Source organism: Coffea arabica, chromosome 9c (genome assembly GCF_036785885.1).
Source record: "Coffea arabica cultivar ET-39 chromosome 9c, Coffea Arabica ET-39 HiFi, whole genome shotgun sequence".
Lineage (NCBI taxonomy): Eukaryota > Viridiplantae > Streptophyta > Magnoliopsida > Gentianales > Rubiaceae > Coffea > Coffea arabica.
Window position 1 is genome coordinate 27,381,887 of NC_092326.1, and position 21,068 is coordinate 27,402,954.

Consider the following 21,068-nt stretch of genomic DNA (forward strand, 5'->3'; position numbering starts at 1 on the left):
ATGAGCGGTTGTGACATTAAATAATTTGGGTTAAAGGAAAATAATTCTTTTTTAACTTTTTTCAATTTAATGGACAAAAATAAAATTAAAAGATGAAAGAAAACATCAATAAATTAAAAATAAAGAGGTTTGATTAAAAAGGGAGTGACAAAAGAAAAGAGGATAGAGAGAGAGAGAGAGAGAGTGTGTGTGTGTGTGTGTGTGTGTTGAAAATTAAAAAGAAATAGTCATGAGACGGTGAGATTTTGTAAAAAAAAATAGAAAAAAGAAATATGAGTGTTTGTTTTATATAAATAAGTTATAAAAAAAAATTAATAAGATGTGATGGTGCAATGGTTAATACATTGGTCTTCTATTACAAAGATCTTGAGTTCGAATCTTAATAGTTGCATTTTGCAAAACCAAAAAAAAAAAAAAGAGGGAAAGTTGAAAATCGAAAAATCACCGGTTCAATCCGGTTTGACAGTTTTCACAGTTCGATCGGTTTTTGACCGATTTTCAGACAAAGTCAAACATGGCATAGAATCAGACCGGTGCCATGGTTGGTTCGCAATTCAATCGATCGAACCGACCGATTTGTTTTGATTTTCAAAACATTGATGATGGGCACGTAGTGGGAGTTTCTGCTGCAACCAAATGGCCCAGCACCATATGCAAGTGGCCAATTATCAATTATTAATACTTTGTTCCAACCAAAAAAAATATTATAATATTTCTGCTTAGATAAACTGGTTGGAGGTAATGAGACACATAATGACTCGTACGGATGACATTTATTTAGAATTAAGCATGACAAAGTAGATCGATTGCCTTCAAATCCTCACTTTTGCAAAGTTGATTGAATATATGGAAACAAATCCACTTTCCTTTTTCTATTAAAGTTTGTGATTAGTTGGAAGAATGAGTTCTCAACTTGACATTTGGGTGGTGGAGAGAAGAATGAAGGCCCTCTAATTTAACAGCACTTTAGTTTAGTGCTCTCCTTTTCATCATTCTTGGAACCAATCCTCTACTTTTACTCCTAATATGTACAAACTCAACTGTCTTATCTGTGCCTGCCCTATTTATGTAAGCTTTACAGCCCCATGCCCCTCTCTTTTTATGCTTTTTTTGCTTAGTATTTGGTCCAAAATGTTAATTTTTTTTACTTTTATTAGTAAATCCCCGTATACGAGGGAGGAATGCCAATTCTAAATTGAAAGCCATAATAAATATAAACTTGGAAAGGGACATAGGCCTGACCTCCATTATAAAAAATTTATGAAAACGTCATTTTTTGTTATTAAAATGTCATATTTATTGGTTAGCATAAATAAATAAATAAATAAGTTCATAGCTAGGAGTACTTCTTTAAATGTTTTACTCAATTTTTCACCGTTATATTTCAACAATCAAACTACAAAAATCAAACCATAACTGCACTTTCCAAATTTTCAAAAGCAAAAGTTTTTACGCTTTTATGAATTTGCACTTTTTAAACTAAATAACACAACGATTGAGGACACTTGAGGATGCACATATTCTTCTCTAATCTCGAGTGATAAAACAATAATTGTTAAAAGAATATGAAAATTTTAAAATATATGTGCATGCGTTTATTTATGTGTATGGGTGTCGTCCTCGTGCAAGCCTTAACTATATAAACACTTTCTTTGGACTTCAACCTCCAAATTTGATAGTTCTATTGTTAATATGTTTTTTATTTAAAATTTTTTGTTTCAAAAACATTTGTGCCAGTAAGTGTTCTGGCTACAACAAGTACACAGGAGAAGTAACTGTTACCTTTTATGCATGCACTTCAAGGTAGGGGTGGGCAAAATTATCCACTAACCTAAAAACCCGTCATATCCGATTCGATCCGATTCGAAAATTAAGATATCCGATTTTTATTATTTGATTAGGTCAAAAGAGTGTTGGGTATCCGCTAAGATGCGGGGCGGGTTAGGGTCATATAATTAAAACCCGTGGGTACCCGATCCGCCCCGCATATATATATTTTTTATTTTTATTTTTATACAATAATAATTTAGAACTAAATAAGTAATTGTATTGAACAAATTGCATTACAAATATGAGAGACTATAGTTTATTTACAAAATTCATTCGTAGATGTCATGATCTTATGTTTTATAGAAAAAAGTTTAATTAATGTGGAACATATATATTAAAAATTGTGCTACTTATTTCAAAATTTTATTGATTTTGAATTCTTTTAATTTTTTGTCTTTATCTTATATTCTCTTCATATGCTTGTTTCTTAGTGGAAACCTTTTTTGAGAAAAAAAAATTTATTAAATCTTAGATGAATGTGTAAAATATAAAATTAAATTAGTATAAATCATTTTTTTTTAAAATAAATGATAAATGGGGTGGGGTGAGTGCCCGCTGACCCCGACTCTATCTCAGCGGGTACTCTATAATCAAGTACCCGCTAATATGCGGGGCGGTAAGGGTCAGAAAATGGCTGATCCGCAAGATGCGAGCGGGGTCAGTCAAATGGTGAATGAGGCGGGTACCCGACCCGTGTCCACCCCTACTTCAAGGAACGTAAAAATTATCTACCTCTTGCAAAATGATCTACTTGTAATTATGGGATCTCTCATGTCTGAAAATGCAATTGGACAAAATTAAAAATTAAAGGAAAAAAGATGGAATGTGGAACATTGATCTTTTCATGGTACCATCCATTACCATATATTTAGCTTGTAAATCAACATTTTTACATTTATAACAATAGTTCTCCTCGTTTTTACTTGTAGATTGTGATTTTCTTTTTCAATTATAGCCATTGTCTTTGCTTGAGATTGTTATACTTGTACTGTCCCTTTGAAGCAAATTGTCTATCAAAGCAATAATTGACTATACATGTATCACAAATTTGTGTAACTTGTCAGATCAAAATTTGACCTGACTTTAATTCAGTTTGCTTTCTTTTTAGTTGTGTGTGTCTATATATATACATACACATATATACATACATATATATATATATATATATATATATATATATATATATTTGGCTAACTCGTCACTCTCAAATTTTGTTACTATAATCTTTTTCACGTCGTATTCATTTAAATCGGTTGACTTGATTCTAATTAGGGTTATATCTAAACAAAAAGATATACACCTAACTTGTCACACCCAAAATTTGGAAATCTTTTGGCCAGATTTGAGTTACAATGATGCACCCATGATCTTTTTCCCCTCAAAAGTTAAGGCATCTGGAAGAATTTAGAAGTTAAATTTTGGAATTCAAGTTAGATTCAAAGTTTTGTTAATTTCTATTTTACTCTTTGTTTGTTATTAAGTTGCTTAGTCACTTTTATTAAATATAATTTATTCCATATTAGTTGTTTTAGGTTTTGTGTATTAATTTGATAATTTCTATTTGTGTTTTTTCTTATTCACCAAAATTTATAGGTTATTTGTTATATACTTCTGTTTTTATATTGAGTTGAGAAAAACTAAAATTGCATTCAGTCATTTTTAAAATGTTCATATTCTTTCATTGAAAGTGGGGATTATTATTCTTCTTCAACAGGTATCCGTGCATCAAATATTCTCATTGCTTAAATTTTTAGGGTTCATTTGGCTCATGAATTGGATGAAATGGGTTGACTCATTTTCAGATTATTAATCTTGGGTTGAATCATCCTCAAATTAATAATCCAAGTTATCTAGTGTTTAGTTGGTTTTAGGTTGTCTAGGATATATTAGGAAATAATCATATCCTGTGTTTGGTTAGAGATTGGATGAGATAGAATTACTATTATAATGACTAAATTACCCCTTAATTTGTAGGATCATTTTAGTAAAATAATTTAATAATTTATAACTTGTATTAAAATAAAGTAATTTTAAACTTTAGAATTATAAAGTAAATCAAGGGTTTGATATATAAAAATTTGCATTCACTCATACTTAGCCCATTCAGCCCCTTAAAAATTGGTTTTAACCTAACTTTTTAATCTAAATTTGCAATTCAATTCAATAGTGGGCTGAGTTTTGGCTTAATTAGAGTTAAATAGAACAAAATCCAACCCATTTAAGAGTTTTAAATGAGCCAAACTCAAGCCAATATAGAAAAATTTTCTTTTGGCCGAGTTTGAACTTATTGAAACCCCTGTTCGCAAAGCCCAATTGATAATGTTATGTATTTATATAGAATTCGGTTGAGAAAATAAGGTTTGTGAGGGCAATTTAGTCCAGTGACAATAGAGTCCGTTTATTATGATGTAAGTAGGGGCAAATTAATCAAAAAATTTTGATTAATTAATAGGGGTAAATTTGTCAAAAATTTAAAATAACGAATAGTGGCAAATTGGTCAAAAATTTTAATATAATTAGTAGGGACAATTAGTCTGTTTATTATCATATTATTATGTGAGAGTATGGCTGTGTAATATTCAGTATGAATTTGTATCATTTGTAAAGACAAATTAGTCCAAATATTGTTACGTTGGTAGTAGGGGCAAATTAGTTAAAAAAATTAAATTAATTAGTAGGGGCAAATTAGTCCATTTATATTATATTATCATATAAGAGTAAGGTTATATAATTATGAAAGTATAAATTTATATTATTTGTAAGGATAAATTAATCTAAAATTTCATCATCACATCTTTTAGTCATCTCGGGATGACTAATATCACCTCTCTCATGGGATTATTTGATCCAATGATAGAGAATTAATTCACTTAGTTGGGATATGTTATCCAATGTGTAAAATGTAACCAAACATGGAATGGCACATGGTGATTACTCTAATCTTGTGTCATCCCACAAACCAAACGGACTCTTAATGGTTTGATAGTTTCTAAATTACGTAACTCTACACTTGGTATTAGAGTTCAAGAATTCAAATCTTATACTTGATTTATCCACTTGTGATAATAATTCCAAAGTAAATGAAATAACATAATAATTATTTTTGGATAAGAAGATTGTAGTATGAGTTTTTACTAATACTATATTTATTTATTTATTTTTACTTCTTTCCTCATTTCAAAGGATACGAACCAAGGTATCCAACAAATATTGATGCACTATAATTTTTTCCTCTCTCTCTCTCTCTCAATTTCTTCCCCTCTCTCTATGCATTTGATGGGATACGTTAAGTAAATGAAGAAAAAAGAAAAATATTAAAAATCAATCAAACAAAAGCTTTCATTCTAATCCCCTGGCTAAAGAGGCCAAGAAACGGAAAGTGTACAAATACAAAAGGATGTAGAAGAGACGAACGGCGCTGTGTCTGTGCTTTCCCGATATGCCCGGTGAGCTGCCCAAATCCAGATATGACCTTACCTTAATCCTTCGGGCAACGCTTTTTGAGCTTCGGGTCCTCCTCGAGTCACGCCCCATCCTGCCGCTCACATTACCCCTTCAATTCTTTCTTAATCACCACTCCTAATCAACCTTAACATCCAAATAATAATAATAACAACACTAAACAAATAAGTAAATAAAGAAAAAACAATGGCCAAAAAAGCCTTAATTTAATAGTTAAAATTGAGAGTTCAGCATTTAGCCTTGGTTTCAATCCCCTTCCCTCCTCTCAACTCCTTAAATTTCACTTCTTTCTTGCTTAATAAACACCCTCAAAACAAGCATTGTATATTAAAAAAAAAATAGGAAAATGAAGTTTTGTAAATGTCAAAATTGAGTTTTTGTTAGTGATAGTTTTGATATGTTACGCTTCCACATGGACAATTACACCATAAAATGCATATATTAATACAATAGACAGAAACAATAAATGTAAATACTAAGACAAAAATGTATAAAAATATAATTTTTAAAAATGCAAATGCTAAAATAGTAGTCGCATTTTCATGTTTCAGAATCTACATAATTTGTTTATTGATTATGTCCATTATGTTCGATCATATATTTTAGGGTGCAATTGTCACTAACAAATGCATTGATTTTTGGTTTTGCAAGGTGGTGAGGGAATTTTAGGATCTTTTTGTTGGCTTTGGGGTTTGCTCAGTTAAGAAGCAAGGAAACAAGACCACTGGAATTTCGGGCAACAGATCAACACAAATGCAGTAGAAATTTATTTTATTTTATTTTTCCTTTTGAACTTCATAACTTTTCTATTGATCTCCCCTTCTTCTTCTTCTTCTTCTTCTTCTTCTTCACCTGTCTTGCCAGCCATTTACGATATCTCATTTTCTTCAGCTTTTCAGTCTTCAGCTATAGTCAATGGCAGTAGTACTTTTTGGTCCCATTTCACTTCTTTAGAAGCAAATTTGGACAGGACAGATGATGGGTTTTCAAGAAACCTGAACTTCTCTTGCATAATTTGCGTGCTAATGTCAGTTAATTCGTCACAGCAAAGAAAAGATGTACGAAAGAAATCTTAAAACCTGATCAATGATATCTGAACATGTATGGAGATTTGTTCTTGACTTGTAGTTTCTACCACGCTCTAATTGCTCATTTTGTTTTTCTTTTTGGTACATTGCAGGAGCTAGCCCTGGATCTGCCAAGAATAAGCCCTTCAATGAGATCACAAGTCACAGATCCAACTGTTGTAGATTTGTATTTTGTCGTCTAATTGCATGATTTGCATCTTCTCAAGAGACAACCAAGATTAAACACATATTTTATTACTCTACCATTCAATATTAAACAGACCAGTCAAAATAAATGTTTCAAATTTATTTGTATTTTATTACAACTACTTTAGAGATACTAGTTTATTGCCCATTTATGCCTTTGGGATTTATCTCTCATCTTCATTTCATTCAGTGTGCAATTTCCACATTTTCAGGCTCATTAGCCATAGCCAAGCTTTAGATACGCCTGCAGCAATTAGCAGTAAATCACTTTCCTCACATATCAGGACTTGACAGCAAATTAATAGCGATTGCACCTTCCATATTGCCTTTTCCTCATCAACCTAGAACAAAAACAAACACAGCAAAATCTGGAGATAGAACAAGCTATTAGCCACAACCACATACAGATCAAAGGCCAGTAATCTGTAATATGTATGTATGTATACAGCCTATATGAAAAAGAGATGCAGACTTTTCATCAGTACTTCTGTAGCTTTTCTTCTTAGCAGATGATGAATTATAGAGGTGGATGGTGGCAGTACTCTAGTAGTACAACCAATACTACTGGCTACTTTATGGTGTGTTTGTGTTATGTGTACTAAAAAGTAGTGTTGTACATTTCTCAGCATCTGATGCTTGCTCTACATCTTTCTTTTCTTGTTTCTTTTTTTTTTCTTTATATTTTTTAAATTTTAGAATTGGTTTTTGATTTAGTCTTTCTTTTTTATTTTTTTTTGTGGTTATAACTTGCAATTTTGCTGCTGATTTTTTTAGGGTAAGGATGCGACTTGAGAGAGGATTCCGTCTGAGCAGACTCACAGGCTTTTATTTGCTTTAGAAAACACCACTGCAAAAAGCTTCAAACAACGGAAAGAGAGAAAGAAAGAGAGTAAGAAAGAGAGAAAGAAGTCCCCTTTGCTTTTGCCATCCTTTCCTTTCTTCTCTTCTCCTCCTCTGACATTACTAGCAGCCTGGCCTGTCTGAAACTGGAACGTGATATTTCATACCGCAAAAATAGTCTTTTTCAACACACACTCACACACTATACGTATTTTTTCTTTTTCTTATATATATATATATACACACAGAGATAAATGTGTGATGTGTGTATTTATCCTTACAAAAGCCAAAGTACTCAGGGTAATTGTCATCAATGCAAAGTACACTCTCAACCACACACACAAATAGATGCAGTCCCCCCCCCTCCCTTCTTCCCCTCCAACCTGTCCACTCACTCCCACAGTTTTCTCTTTCCATGACTTAACCTTGGGTTTGATTTTCCATTTTCCCTGCTCCCCAGATTTCATCAGGCCTCTCTTCTATTTCGTGTTGTTTTATTTATTTATTCTTTTGTTTACTCTCTCTCCTTCCTCTCCTCTAAACCTGGTTAAATCTTGGAAAGGGCAGCTTGCATCTTGGGTTTCTTTTTTCGCTCTGCAAGCTTAATTTATCTTGGTTTGGAAAGGTATGAAAGTGGCATGGAGATGGAGGAGATGCAAACCCCAGGGTGTAAATTTCCGAGGATCCGCAGCAGAAGTGGTAGGATTAATGATGACGCAGCCAAGATAGGGCATAAAGGGGATGACCAGTGCAAGCCTGAGGAAGATGAAGCAGATGGGGAGGAGGAGGTCAAGAGGGCCAACGTCAATGGGAGTGCCAGAGGAGGAGGAGGTGGTGTTGGGGTGGGGGGACTGGATATAACTGCTTCGAGTGGTCTAGGTAGGCTTTGTGGGTGGCCTTCTTCTCGGATTGTTAGGGTTTCACGGGCATCCGGTGGAAAAGATCGGCATAGCAAAGTTTGGACTACGAAAGGACTAAGAGACCGGCGTGTTCGTTTGTCAGTGACCACTGCAATACAATTCTATGATCTGCAGGATAGACTGGGTTATGATCAGCCCAGCAAGGCCGTAGAGTGGCTGCTTAAGGCTGCAGCCAGCTCTATCGCGGAGCTGCCCTCGATTAATACAGCATTTCCAGACACTCCTCAGCAGCTCAGTGATGAAAAGAGGTCAAGTGCAGGTACTCATGAGCTTGGCTTTGATTCTGCAGAAATGGACATGGAAGGTGAACTCAATTACCAGCAACAGCAGCAGCTTGGGGCTTTCTCTAAATCTGCTTGTAGTAGCACTTCTGAGACCAGTAAGGGTTCAGGATTGTCGCTTTCCCGGTCTGAAAGCCGGATTAAAGCTCGAGAGAGGGCCAGGGAAAGAGCAGCTGAGAAGGAGAAAGAGAAAGAGAAGGAAGAATCTTCTCGTGTAGCCCATCAGCCACACCTGAATGTGAACCCTATTTCTGAAAATTCTTCTTTCACTCAGCTATTGACTGCTGGGATGAGTAATTCTGCTAATGTTAGCAACACTAGCAGCAACAACAACACAACTGGTAGTCCTACAGGCGGTTCAATTCATCAAAACCCTGGCAGCGGCAGCGGCAGCGGCGGCGGCGGCAGCAATGCCGGCGGTAATGGTAATAATGGCACTGCAAATGAGTCTAATTTTTTCCACAAATCATCATCCAGACATTGGTCTTCTTCTACTCCTATGGACTACTTTGCCACAGGGCTTTTAGGCCTGTCCTCTTCTTCCCGTGCTATACATCAACCATCTGCAAGCTTTTTGGGGCAAATCCAGCTGGGTAATCCTCTTCATCAGTCCCTGACGTCTGTATCCTCCCCGCTGTTTACCATCACAGCTGACCACCACCACCACCACAGCTCCCACACGAACCTTCCGCATTTCTCGTTTGTACCGGACCACCTCGTCCCGGTTGTGACAGCTGCCGGTGGGAATGGGAATAGCCAAAGTAATCATACTGGTAACGGTAACGGCAGTAACAGTGATTACAATCTCAACTTTACCATTTCTTCTCCATCTTCTTCCGGCCTTGCTGGTTTCAATAGGGGGACCCTTCAGTCCAATTCTTCTTCTCCGCCGTCTCTGTTACCTCACGTCCAGAGGTTTTCGCCCATAGACGGACCATCATCGGCTTTCTTCAGCAGCACAACCGCATCTCCACCTAATGCTGCTGTTGCACCTGTGGAGAACCACCACCACCATCACCACCACTTTCTCCCCGGATTCGATGCCCGGTTGCAGCTTTGCTACGGCGACGGTACCCGCCATTCTGACCACAAGTCAAAAGGAAAAAACTGAGTCATCGTCCCACCTTCTATCCTGGTAACTACATTTCTGATTCTTGGAGTTGTTATATTATCTGTCCATTTTAGTTTGTTTATAGCCTCCTACTGCACGAGTTCTTGAGGGTTTTCCGCTGTGCTTTAGCCAAAGCAAATTGTTTGGGTTCTTTTCGGATCTACGTGTTATTGTACCATGAATGATTTTTTCGATTTCTTGGTTTCATAAAAAGCGTAACTATTGGGCAGTATCTTTTATCAGCGCCATCTGGTGTGTTTGTCTTAATTTTGTGGCACATGCATGGATACCTGCGACCAGGGGAACGGCTTGTTGTCTCTGGCTTAGTTATCCTCTTTGGTTCCCTGCTTTCTAGCACGTCTATGGCTAGGCCAGGTGTTAGTCTTTCAGAGAAAGAAGTGCACTCGTTGCTTTCTAGCATGTCTTTGGCTAGGCCAGGTGTTAGTCTTTGAGAGAGAACTGCACTTTAAGAAATGGAGAAGCTCAGAACCACACTCTTTTGCTTTTGTTTCCTAGATTCCTATTTTTTTTCCCCTTCTTTCTGCCTTGACCTGCCCCCCACAAAAGTAAAAGTATAACTGTTAGAACAGGTGTCAATTGGTTGGTAGCCAATCCAAGATTTGTCGGATCACTTACTATATGGCATTGTATTGCTTGAATGCATCTTTTCTGTGTTATATATAATGCAATGGTCTATCCATGCACGTTGGGAGTGCTTTCCGGGTAGCGTTTATTAGCCGGATGCCTTTGGCGTTTCAACTAGAATTTTGTGCATAAAGTTTTTGTTTTTCAAGTCCAAGGTCCAAACTTGCATTGTCAGTACTGATACTTTAGTGGGTTTTTGAAGTTAAAGGGCTAGACTTTCAGAACTCTATAGAGGCCATTAAATGGGATTTCAAGTCAAAGCAAGAAGATAGGAAGGGTAGGCTGATATTGCTAAGCATTCTGTTTTTCTTCATTAACACGGTAGTTTACATTTTGGACTAATGACTTGAGCAAAGGGAAATAAATATTTGCGAGCTTCATATTTTGTGTGAGATTTTGAGATTTTAGTGAAATGAACTATCCCATTTGTAGCATGTTCCAAAAATTCTCCGACCCTGTTTACTGAGTGCTACATGGTTTCCTCTTGAGTTATGCATTGATATGTGATCAAGCTGTTTTAGAGGGGCTAAGATTGCATTCCTTTATCCTCTAGTGGAAAATGTTTAGCTGAAAATCCCATGAAGATCAAATAATTCAACTGGAAGGCAATGGGTCTAAAACTGATGCTAATAGCAATAGCCTTGTATCAAATACATGCCATCACATTGTGGATTACGCTTAGGGGCCTCTATATGCACATTTTTCTTTAAAAAGGTAAAAATAAAAATGTGATCGTTTTCAGACTTGTACCAAAAAGTTTTTTCATTTTGTATGCTAAAACTTATATTTTTCTGTACGTATCTGCTTAATGTGTTTTGTTAATCATAAATTTGTACTTAATAAACATTATTTGGTGTAATCTTTGACTCTTGAAGTTCTTGGAGGGCTTGAGGTTTAAGCTGATAAGTTTGGAATTTGAGAGGAGAGGATCAAGTTAAACACAACACAAAAAAGAAAATTAGTGGACTACTGGAAGATTTTATTTGGTTATAGTATTTTTATGGTATGTTTTTAGGTTGCCACATGCCAGTTTACTGTGTAAGTATAAGTTTGACTTTACTGTTATTCATTATTAAGTTTTCAAATGCATTTGTAAAACCATTAAAATGACATTAATTAATTTAATGACAACCAATATGGATTATCTTTCAGATAAATAAATCTCAATCATTTCATTTACAAGAATCATATATCCTTCTATGATACTCGATTGAGTATTTTCCATTAATTATTAATTTATTTCTCCTAAGCTTGGTAAGTTGGAAAGATTTTAATCCTTGAGATATGCAGAATAGTTGCAGTGACCTAGGATGGTAATCTGTACCCCGAAATTTTGATACTTCTACCTAACCATAACCTCTTAAGCTAATCCGCATGTTGAATTCTTGATTCTTTAGGCATATTACAAGAGTCTTTATGCAGCTTAGTACAAAGATAGATAATTTGTAATCAACCAACTCTATTGATCACAACGACCATAAATGCAACATGATATTGTAGAGACTAGCATATTTCGGGGACTAAAATTTTTATTACTAAGTCAATCATGTGTATACTGACCACAATTACCATTTTATCAATTTTGGCTTTGTTTCTTTCCTTTTTGCTTTGAAAAGTAAGTGAGGGATACCAACAGCAGCCAGCCATTAGAAGTAAGAAGCACAAATCTCCAAATTTGATAGTGAGGAACCTTTTAAATCATTCATGAACAGAGAAACGGAAAGGAGATAAATAATTTCAAAGGTCCATATGCTTTTCACAAAAAGGATAAGTTGTCATAGCTTAGGGTAGCATTTGCATTCTTTGTTAAACTTTTGGGACTTAAAATAGGAGTATTAGTCCATCCCACACCACTCCCACTTAGAAGGAAAGTTTTCGACCCAAAAAAAAAAAAAGGTAGAGCAGATTATACGATTAGTCTTCATGCATACCAGAATCAACTGTAGACAGCGAAGCCATACCAGACGTGTCATTTGGCATGAACTGCAAAATCAAGCCAGTCTAATGTCTTATTTATATTTTGAAAGGGAAAATCATGTTCATAAAGGTTATAGAATGATTCAATATTAAGCATGTAATTACCATGTAATAGTGCAAGACAACTGATTATAGTTAGAACTATGGTAGTAGCACACACTCAATTGACCCAACTTTGTATGGAAAATCTTTCATCTAAATGTTGGCTCTAACAAGAGATTGATCTTCTCACTATAAATCTTCTAGGAGGTGCTAATGCATGGGTTTATCCAGGATGATGTGCTGAAGCGTACATATTAGAGAAGAATATTCAGATCGTTTTGAAGTTTCTCATATTTGTCTAAAATCACAAGCTATAAGTTTTTTCAAGAAGCAATTAAACCTTCATTCTTGTTAAAATTCTGAATCTCCCTGGTAGTTTTAAGAAGGCTTTAAAATGTGAATTATCAAGAATATTTGTCTGCTTAATCAGTTTCCTTAGCAAGTTTGTGCTTTTCATTAGATTTTTATGCTTTTGGCCTCATATGCCGGGTTAAATAGCATTTTGCAGCACTCTTGTAAACTTTCATCCATGCTCCGGCAAGAATATTCTGAACTTTTTCCCTTTCACCTAGTACTGTAACAATACATCAACTTTTCCAGTAACTACATTCTTAGATTTCCTTTTTGACCAAGACATACCTAGTAACTTACATGAAAGTGGCAAAGCCAAATTTCTTTTTAATACCAAGCAAACAAAACATTTGTTACAGCAGGCTATATGATTTGTTAGTCGTCGTTACTTACGCCCAACTTATGGCCTGTTTGGAAGCTCAAGTTTTTAGCAAGTTTGTATAATGCTAGTTTTTTAACAACTTTTGCTACAGGAATCCCAAAAAATTTATCAAAGTTTTTCACTTACACACTTCAAAATAATACACAAAAAACTTTCCCTTCAAATTTTTTTCTTTTTCCTCCTCCACCCAACTCATCACGTCCTTCGTCGCCAACCACCACCTCCACTACCGCTTCCGGCGCCGGTCACTATTTTGGCCGCCAGTGCCGCCCGTTCTCTTTTTTTTTTTTTCTCTCCCTCCCTTCTCCCTTTGGCCAATCTGTTGGTTTCCAAAACCTCTTTTTTCTTTTTTTTCCTTTCTCTCTTCCTCCTCCCCTCTGCCTCCCCCGCCACCTTCCCCCTCCCGCTAGCTGCGATCTGGTCGCGCGACCAGATCGTAGCTAGGGGAGGGGAATGGTGGAGAGACAAAGCTAAAAAGAAAAAAAATCAACCCTGCAACAGCTCTGGCGTCGGTGAGCGAAGGGGAGGGGAGAGGAGAGGGAGAGGGAGAAGAGGGGAAGAGAAAGAAAAAAAATTTCCTATGGCCGCTGGACGACCAAGGTTGCTGGTTGGGGGAGGAGGGTGGTGGCGAGAAAGGGAGAGAAGAGTGGGGAGAAAAAATGAAACAAAAAATCCATGGCTGCAGCGTGCAAGTTCTCTGGCGTCGGAGGCCGCCAGGAAGAGCGAGAGTGGGAGAGGGAGAAGAGTGGGAGAGAAAAAGAGGGGCAGAGGAGTAGAGAGGGAGAGGGAGGAAGGGGCAGAGGTGCCGGGGGAGGGGGAAAGGAGAAGAAGAAGAAGAGAGAAAAGAAAAGAAAAGAAAGAAAGAAAGAGGAAAAAAAAAATTTCAATATAAAAAGGTTTTTCAATCTAAAAATTTTTCTTACAACTTCTATAGTAATATATAGTAAAATTTTAGACAAACACCCTTTATTTTAGACAAACTCACCTTCCAAACGGTATATTAATGCACTAAATACAATATATCTGAATGCATGGTATATTAATTTTGGGTAGTAATAAATGTCAACATTTATTGAAGGTTTTTTTTTTGGGGAGGGGGGGGGGGGTTGGGGACCATACACACAATAACACTTTGGTTTATTTGTTGCTTTCTTTTGTCGTTACTGTTATAATTAGGCATGTCAATGGGTTGGATTTTACTCAAATCCAATCTAGATTCAATATACTTGGGTAGGGTTTGAATTTAATTTTTTAAATTTAGATCCTACCCAAATCTAAATCTTGTAAGAGAGTCATGGATTTGGGTAGGGTCTAGTTGTCCATGACCCATACCCAAATCCAAACACACACACACACACACACACACACACACACGAGTAAATTTATAAAATAATTTAATATTCTATGGCAATTAAATCAAATATAGTAAGACTTCATGATTGTTTTATTTTTTCAAATTGATTTTAGTTGTCATTGTAATTGTACAAACTTTTTTAGGAAAAGGAGAAAAGTAAAGAAGAAAAAGTAAATGCAAACAAGTGAAAGATTGGATATGGATATAGAATTTTGAAAATAAATAGCAGTAATTAATAATAATTCTTTTTTTAGATCATAATATTGCATTCAACTTTTTGAATATTAATTTTATTATTCAAAAGTAAAAATTGGATGGTATTTATATTATTTTTGAACTCTATATATTTTACTTTAGTATATTTAGAAAAATACAACGAATACCCATTGGATACTCAGATTCATGAGAGTTTGAGTCTGGATTTATTTTTTTAAACCCATAAGGGTTTGGGTCCAGGTCTGAATCTAACTAAATTTAATGTGTCTAGATCTGGATCAAAGGAATCCAACTTACATCCGACCTATTAACCTGATTAGTCATAATGATTTGCTTTTCCTTCAGAAAAACATGAAATAGTCAAACATCAGTACGTTTGCCCTGGTATTTCATTTGGTTTTGGTATTATACGTGGACCGCTAACTCAGTCCTCGAATACAAATCAATTAACCATGAAATTGTGGAACGTTGAATGATTTATCATGTCCGTCCTAACAGTAGAGGAGTGGATGACAAAGTCTGACATACTTCCTCCTTAAGGTCCTCTTAGCCCTCCCATACTTTTTGCATCTATGACTTTAGATAAATGCCATTTCGCAGTGTTCATTTTCCTAACTTTTTCTGTTCTTTTCTTTTTCAAAGTTTTACTTATGTGAACTTGGTTAATTTTGCATTATAAATGAAGTTGGATGCAAAATACATGCATATATGCTATTTCAAAACCTCATCAATAAACACATATATGCAACAGATGAAAGGGTGGAGTGGTTTCCATACTTATGCTAAAAATGTCCGGTAACTGAACTAAAATTAAACAAAAAATTTATTTTGAACTAAAAAAGAATAAATTTCGAAACATAAAGTGAAGTTCATATTGGCTATAGCAGTGAAAAGTGGCACATTCTTGCACACTATCTAACCTTAGAATCATGGACAGAGAAGTAAGGGGCTCTGGAACATGAAGAGAGAAATGCATCAAATAACGCCTTTGCTATATTGATAATTGAAGAGCCACAAACTTCTGACAACTCAAATGACATATTCGGTTGGAAAATCAAGCTCAAACTGTCCTCACTTGACCAACTTCCTTGAAGAGTTTGTATTAGTACCCACAAATCTTTTAAAAAGTTGAAGTGGTTTCTGTACATTACTGTCTGATATAAACCATACTCACAATCCTTTTGAAGCAACCATTGTATGCAGTCATTATTTAGTGAATCTGGGAAAAGTTTCAACATGCATTGTTTCCAGAAGTTACCTTTCGATGAAAACCTAAGTTGTCAATAGTTCAAACTTTGTTTGCTAGTTCGTTTTACAATTTTTCTATTTTTATATCATGCCTGGTGGGCAGTTCCCATCCTTCATTTAAGTATGTAATTAGACGGAACTGTCAAACATGATTCTTCTTGATCTGTGTAACTACTGTGTACATGTAGCAGGTCACCCTTCCAGATAACTAGCTGCTTCACACGACGTTATGACTGAGATAAGATGGTCAACACTCGTAAAATTGTGTTGATGTTTTAGAATAAGCTTGAATGTGTTTCCCCATGCATAACCTATTAAAGGTTTTTTATGCTTATGTATCTACTTACAATACATTTCTTAAACGCAATAGAGACAAATAACTTTTTTTTTTTTTTTAAATCTGGAACCCCATTTTTTCGTAAACTCAACAGAGACAGTTTTGCATTGCTAGCAGCTGAAGAAATGTTGACATTTCACCAGCACACGTTCACCTATTCATTTCTTTATCTAAGATTGGATGATAGGTCTATTTGATGCTAAGATTGGAGCTTGACTCTACCTGCTTGTTTAGAAACACAGTCCAATAAACAAAAGGAAGGAACATGGCCATAGTGGGAATGTCAGCCTGAGTATATATATCAAATTATCATTTGCATTCTACAATATAGGTTAACAAGGTACCTATTTAAGTTGGATTTGTTGGTAAGTTACCAACAAAAGCTGGATGGGATTGGTGGACTTGTTGCTAATTGTAGTCCATGAACTTTGATAGCTAATCCTTAAAGTGAAGGGGAACTCAAAATTGTTAGCTGCCGCTCAACACTTTGACCTCATTCCCACAACTGCTTCATCATAACTCTTGCGACGAATCTTGTTCCATAAACCTTTATGTAACATGTTCAGCTTTTAGGACCATAAATAATTTCTGTACTTGATGAAATAGAGAGAGCTTCGGTTATATATATTAGCATTCTATGGGCATGCTTGGGAAATAAGAAGTGTAGTTTCGGTTATGCTAGTTTCCACTGGATCAGAAGTAAACAATACTATTATCTCTTGTCGCAGTTTTGCATCATGGAATGCTTTATGGCTGTTAATTAGTTTTGCTGTTTTAGTATGACAACATCTTTACCATTTTGCATTGCTTCACTCAGCAGTACAAAGTTGCTTAATTGGCTTCTCCTGGCGCAGGTAACTGAAGATGGCATTCACCTGCAAGCCCAGACCAAAGCTTGCTTTCTGCCTCGGCCATTCATTATTGATTGTTATGATTCTGAAGTTTATATTCCTCATTATCAACTAAGTAATTATTGAGCTAACACCCAAATATTTTGATATGTTGGTGCATTGTTGCCAGGTTCTATGTGTTTGATGAGCTGAAATGTTGTTCTTGAGGTTGTTAGCTTAAAAAATATGCTTGGTTTGCTAGTTCTGCGTAGAAATTGTTCATACTGTGGTTTGCAATGACCAACCTTTTGAATCAAACAAATCAATAGGAGTTGAATCAGCTGCTCAAGTTCTTCAAAACACCAATTGTCCTTTCAACAAAGAGATGCAGCCCCACTTCTCAATCGTTAAAATTTTATCAGTATTGTAATACTCCGCATATCTTTGGCTCAATATAAATATATATTTAAAAAAATGCCTTTAGTTGTATCTTAACTATGGCAAGTTGCTTCCAATGAGCTGATAAATAACAACATAATAGTTGCAGGTATATAGAAGAGAAGGTGGGAGATAGTTTGGATGGTGGAGTTATAGGAGGAAGTGGATACATGCACCAACTTCAGCCTCTGCCACTACTCTATGATACTTAGCAATGGGAGAATAACACGCTAAAGTCGACAAAGAAAAAGGCGGGAAGTTCCAATCTCATTTCAATTCTCAAAATCACCAATATTTCAAACATCATTTCACATACTTTTAGATCACATAACCTAAGTTCTAATTAGGACTGCAAATAAATTGAGTCGAGTCTTGATTTAATTTTATTAAACTCGGACTCGACCTTGACGAACTGACAATTTTGAAGTTTGAGCTAAAAAAAAAATAAAAATATTTATTTTATTTTTTTAAAAATAAATAAAATAACATTTTTTTTCTTAATAAATAATAAAATATTAATGATAATATATGTAATTTTATTATTAAAATAATATGCATGTGTGTGTGTGTATATATATATATACACACACTCGAGCTCGCGAGAGGTTAATATTTTGCACTCGAGTTTGATTCGGCCAACTCGAGCTCAAGTCGAACTTGATTCAAACCGCTTAAGAATAATTCGATTCGTTTGCAAACTTAGTTCTGATACCATTAAATGTCATGCCTCGAATTCGAATCCCGTGACTAGATTTGCAACATGGCACGCCGTATGTTTGAGACCTTACTTCCATAAATACAAGGCATCATGATTATAACTTACAATTTCACTAAAATTTAAATTTTATAGATATCAATGAAACACATACACATCACTAAATTGCATCAACAAAATGCTTTGCTTTAAGTTTCTAGAATTCAAACATCTACCTATTTACCTCTCTCACTTATCTTCTAAATGTATACGATTTGGTTTTCTTGATTTGCAAGAAAAAAAAAACAAGAGACATGGTTTGAGCAATGTACACCCAATAGATAGTACTTACTCCCCTGTCGGATCATGTAGTTATATACATACTATATACATTTGCGAATTTGATCACACCATACCACATGCATACATCAATTAAAAATATTTGTCATCTCATTTCATATATTTTATAAACATAATTCATTGAAGGAGAATGGCATGCACATAAGTGGCCTCCATCCGACGTAGCACTTAATTCCACATGTTCTAGAGGTAGCCCCCGTCTAATATGGGATTAAAGAAAGGGTTAAAAATTGAAAACCCCTTGTGGTATAACTATCATATAGAAAAGCCCTCTGTGATTTCATATCATATGTCATTACCTCATGATTTGAAATAAGGTAAATCATCGATAAAAATTGTTAAAATAGACGGAACTAAGTGAAAAGATGAAAATATCCTAATAATATAAGCGAAAAATAGCCGAAGTAATTTAGCATTTTCATTCTTTCAAAACAAACGGAGAGAGAGAGAGAGAGGGTTTGTATATCATCCCTAGTCTATTTCGATATGGGTTTTGGCGTATTTTGTGGAAGTGAAATTGTGATTTATTGATATCAGTGAGGCCATTATTTAACAAAGACAAGATTTTGTTGTATTTATGGATGTTGTTAATGAAGATAAGGTTTTTGATGTATGCCCTCAATTTGCTATTTTGATTATCGATTGTTAGATTTGTTAGGGTTTTGTGTTTGGTTGACTATGGAAATGGAAAGCCTTAGAATCTGCTTTTTGGTGGAGATTCTTAGTTGGCGAATCTGAATATATGGTTGTCTTTGAATATTACTCAACCTCTTAAATGTTTGTGTTTGAGTAGAAGTGCCATGAAACTTTCAATTTGTACTATCAAGTTATTTAATGAGTAGAAGTGTCATGAAACTACTGTCTTGCTATTCTATTTGTATCATTATCACAAGAAAAAGTAGATTAATATTGGTAGATAATCTGTTGTTATCTTAATATGGGGTTCATGAAGTTATGTTGTAGTCAAATGTAGTCCCCAATCCCACCTACAATGAATTGTTTGTTGGTTCCGTTATGTTAGCTTTTTGTGTCATTGTGAAATATAAATTACTAAAAAGTGAGAACTTTATTGCTTCTCATGCAGCATCAGAGGAGAAATCCAAGGATAAAGTTAACATACACATGTATTTTGGTGGGAGATTAAGAGAAAAACCACGGCTCCACTACACAGGAACTCACATGGCCATTTTCAAAGAAAGAGTTGAAAATTAGTTATCCATAGTAAACTTGTGCAGAATGTTTAAAATAATTAGATGAAGGAGCAACTAGAGTAATTGTGATGACCCCACCTCCCCTTAGAGTGTGAGGATCTGAAAATTTTCTTATTTTGTTTTATTTTTTCGAATACATTTTCTTTACTTTACTTTATTGCCTTAATTTCCTATATATTTTTACAAGTGAGTCAAGTTTTTAAATCATTTTCCTTGTATGAGTTAGTACATGTTAAGTTTGTAATGCATTATGGAAGTGAGACCCACTAGTGAGGTGTGTGCGTTAAATTTTTGAAGATTAGGAGGAGTTTTGTGTAAAGGGATATTATTTTATAAGGTGTTAAGGGATAATTAGAGGTTGACTAGATATTTTAGCATTTGGAAGATAATAGGATGAGGATTAACCATTGGAGGACATTTGTCAACAAAGCTTTAGATCTTTGACTTTGACTCCAACCTTCCTTATCCTTTAATAAACCAAAAAAATTTGACCAAAACCTATCATTTTTTTTCTTCATTTGGCCACCCCCTTGAAGAGAAAAAAAAGGTAGCGAAAGTTCATCTTCAACCCCTAGTTCTTGCTTGAATCTTGAGTTTTCACCTTAATCTTGCAAATCACTCCATGAAAGTTGACACTTAGGGAGGATTAAGGGCTTGTGGAAAGATGTTGGAGAAAGAAGCACTTTGTTGCCATATCTTCACAGGGTTTCAAGGTAACTATATCAAGAAACCCTCTTTTCTTTTAATACTTGCATAAGAGTGGATATAGGGCTTGATTTTGGTAGTTTTCATGAGAAATTTCATGGTTTGAATGGTGATTCAAAAATTTCAGTTTTGATGGTGTTAAAGGTTTAGTATAGGATGATAGGACTTATGAAGAAGAATTCTAACTATAACTAGGTACTTGGATGGTGAATTTGTGGCTTTTAGACCACTATGCCTTGTTAACCACTAGATCACTACTTATACGTGAGTTTTCACTTAAAACTAGGGTATTTTAAATAACGAGTGACTTTTCTTCCCGAGTCGCTTGTTAAATGTTTTGGTAAGAGTAAACGTTATTATATCACCTTACCATATCCTTGCCTTATTTGAAACCTTATTTTATCCCGTTTAAATTTGTATTTTTGACTTTAGCGTGAAAAGTTTTCTCTTGTGGTTTGAACAAGGATAGGTGATACTTTTGGACTAAAAGCTTGCACTTGGGAGTTCGACTACTTTATCCAAATGTTTTAAAATGGTGAACTTCTTTAGTTCACTTACCT

The 21,068-nt window shown here is 35.1% G+C and overlaps 1 protein-coding gene across 2 annotated transcripts; it reads left to right on the top strand.

Annotated features, from left to right (window-relative positions):
• The first annotated feature begins 6,697 nt into the window (after window positions 1–6,697).
• Window positions 6,698–17,361, top strand: LOC113705400 (transcription factor TCP2). 2 transcript variants are annotated; one of them, XM_027227246.2, is made up of 3 exons: window positions 6,706–7,144; window positions 7,341–9,742; window positions 17,125–17,361. In XM_027227246.2, the coding sequence occupies exon 2, from the start codon at window positions 8,045–8,047 to the stop codon at window positions 9,716–9,718; it is 1,674 nt and encodes a 557-aa protein (XP_027083047.1). In that variant the 5' UTR covers window positions 6,706–7,144; window positions 7,341–8,044; the 3' UTR covers window positions 9,719–9,742; window positions 17,125–17,361. The 2 variants fall into 2 exon arrangements, with proteins under 2 accessions (XP_071920870.1, XP_027083047.1); XM_072064769.1 differs by lacking the exon at window positions 17,125–17,361 and having other exon boundaries at window positions 6,698–7,144; window positions 7,341–9,747.
• Window positions 17,362–21,068: the final 3,707 nt, after the last annotated feature.

Excerpts from the sequence above, each read along its gene's own strand:
- LOC113705400 (XM_072064769.1), top strand. The coding sequence starts at position 8,045 with ATGGAGATGGAGGAGATGCAAACCCCAGGGTGTAAATTTCCGAGGATC.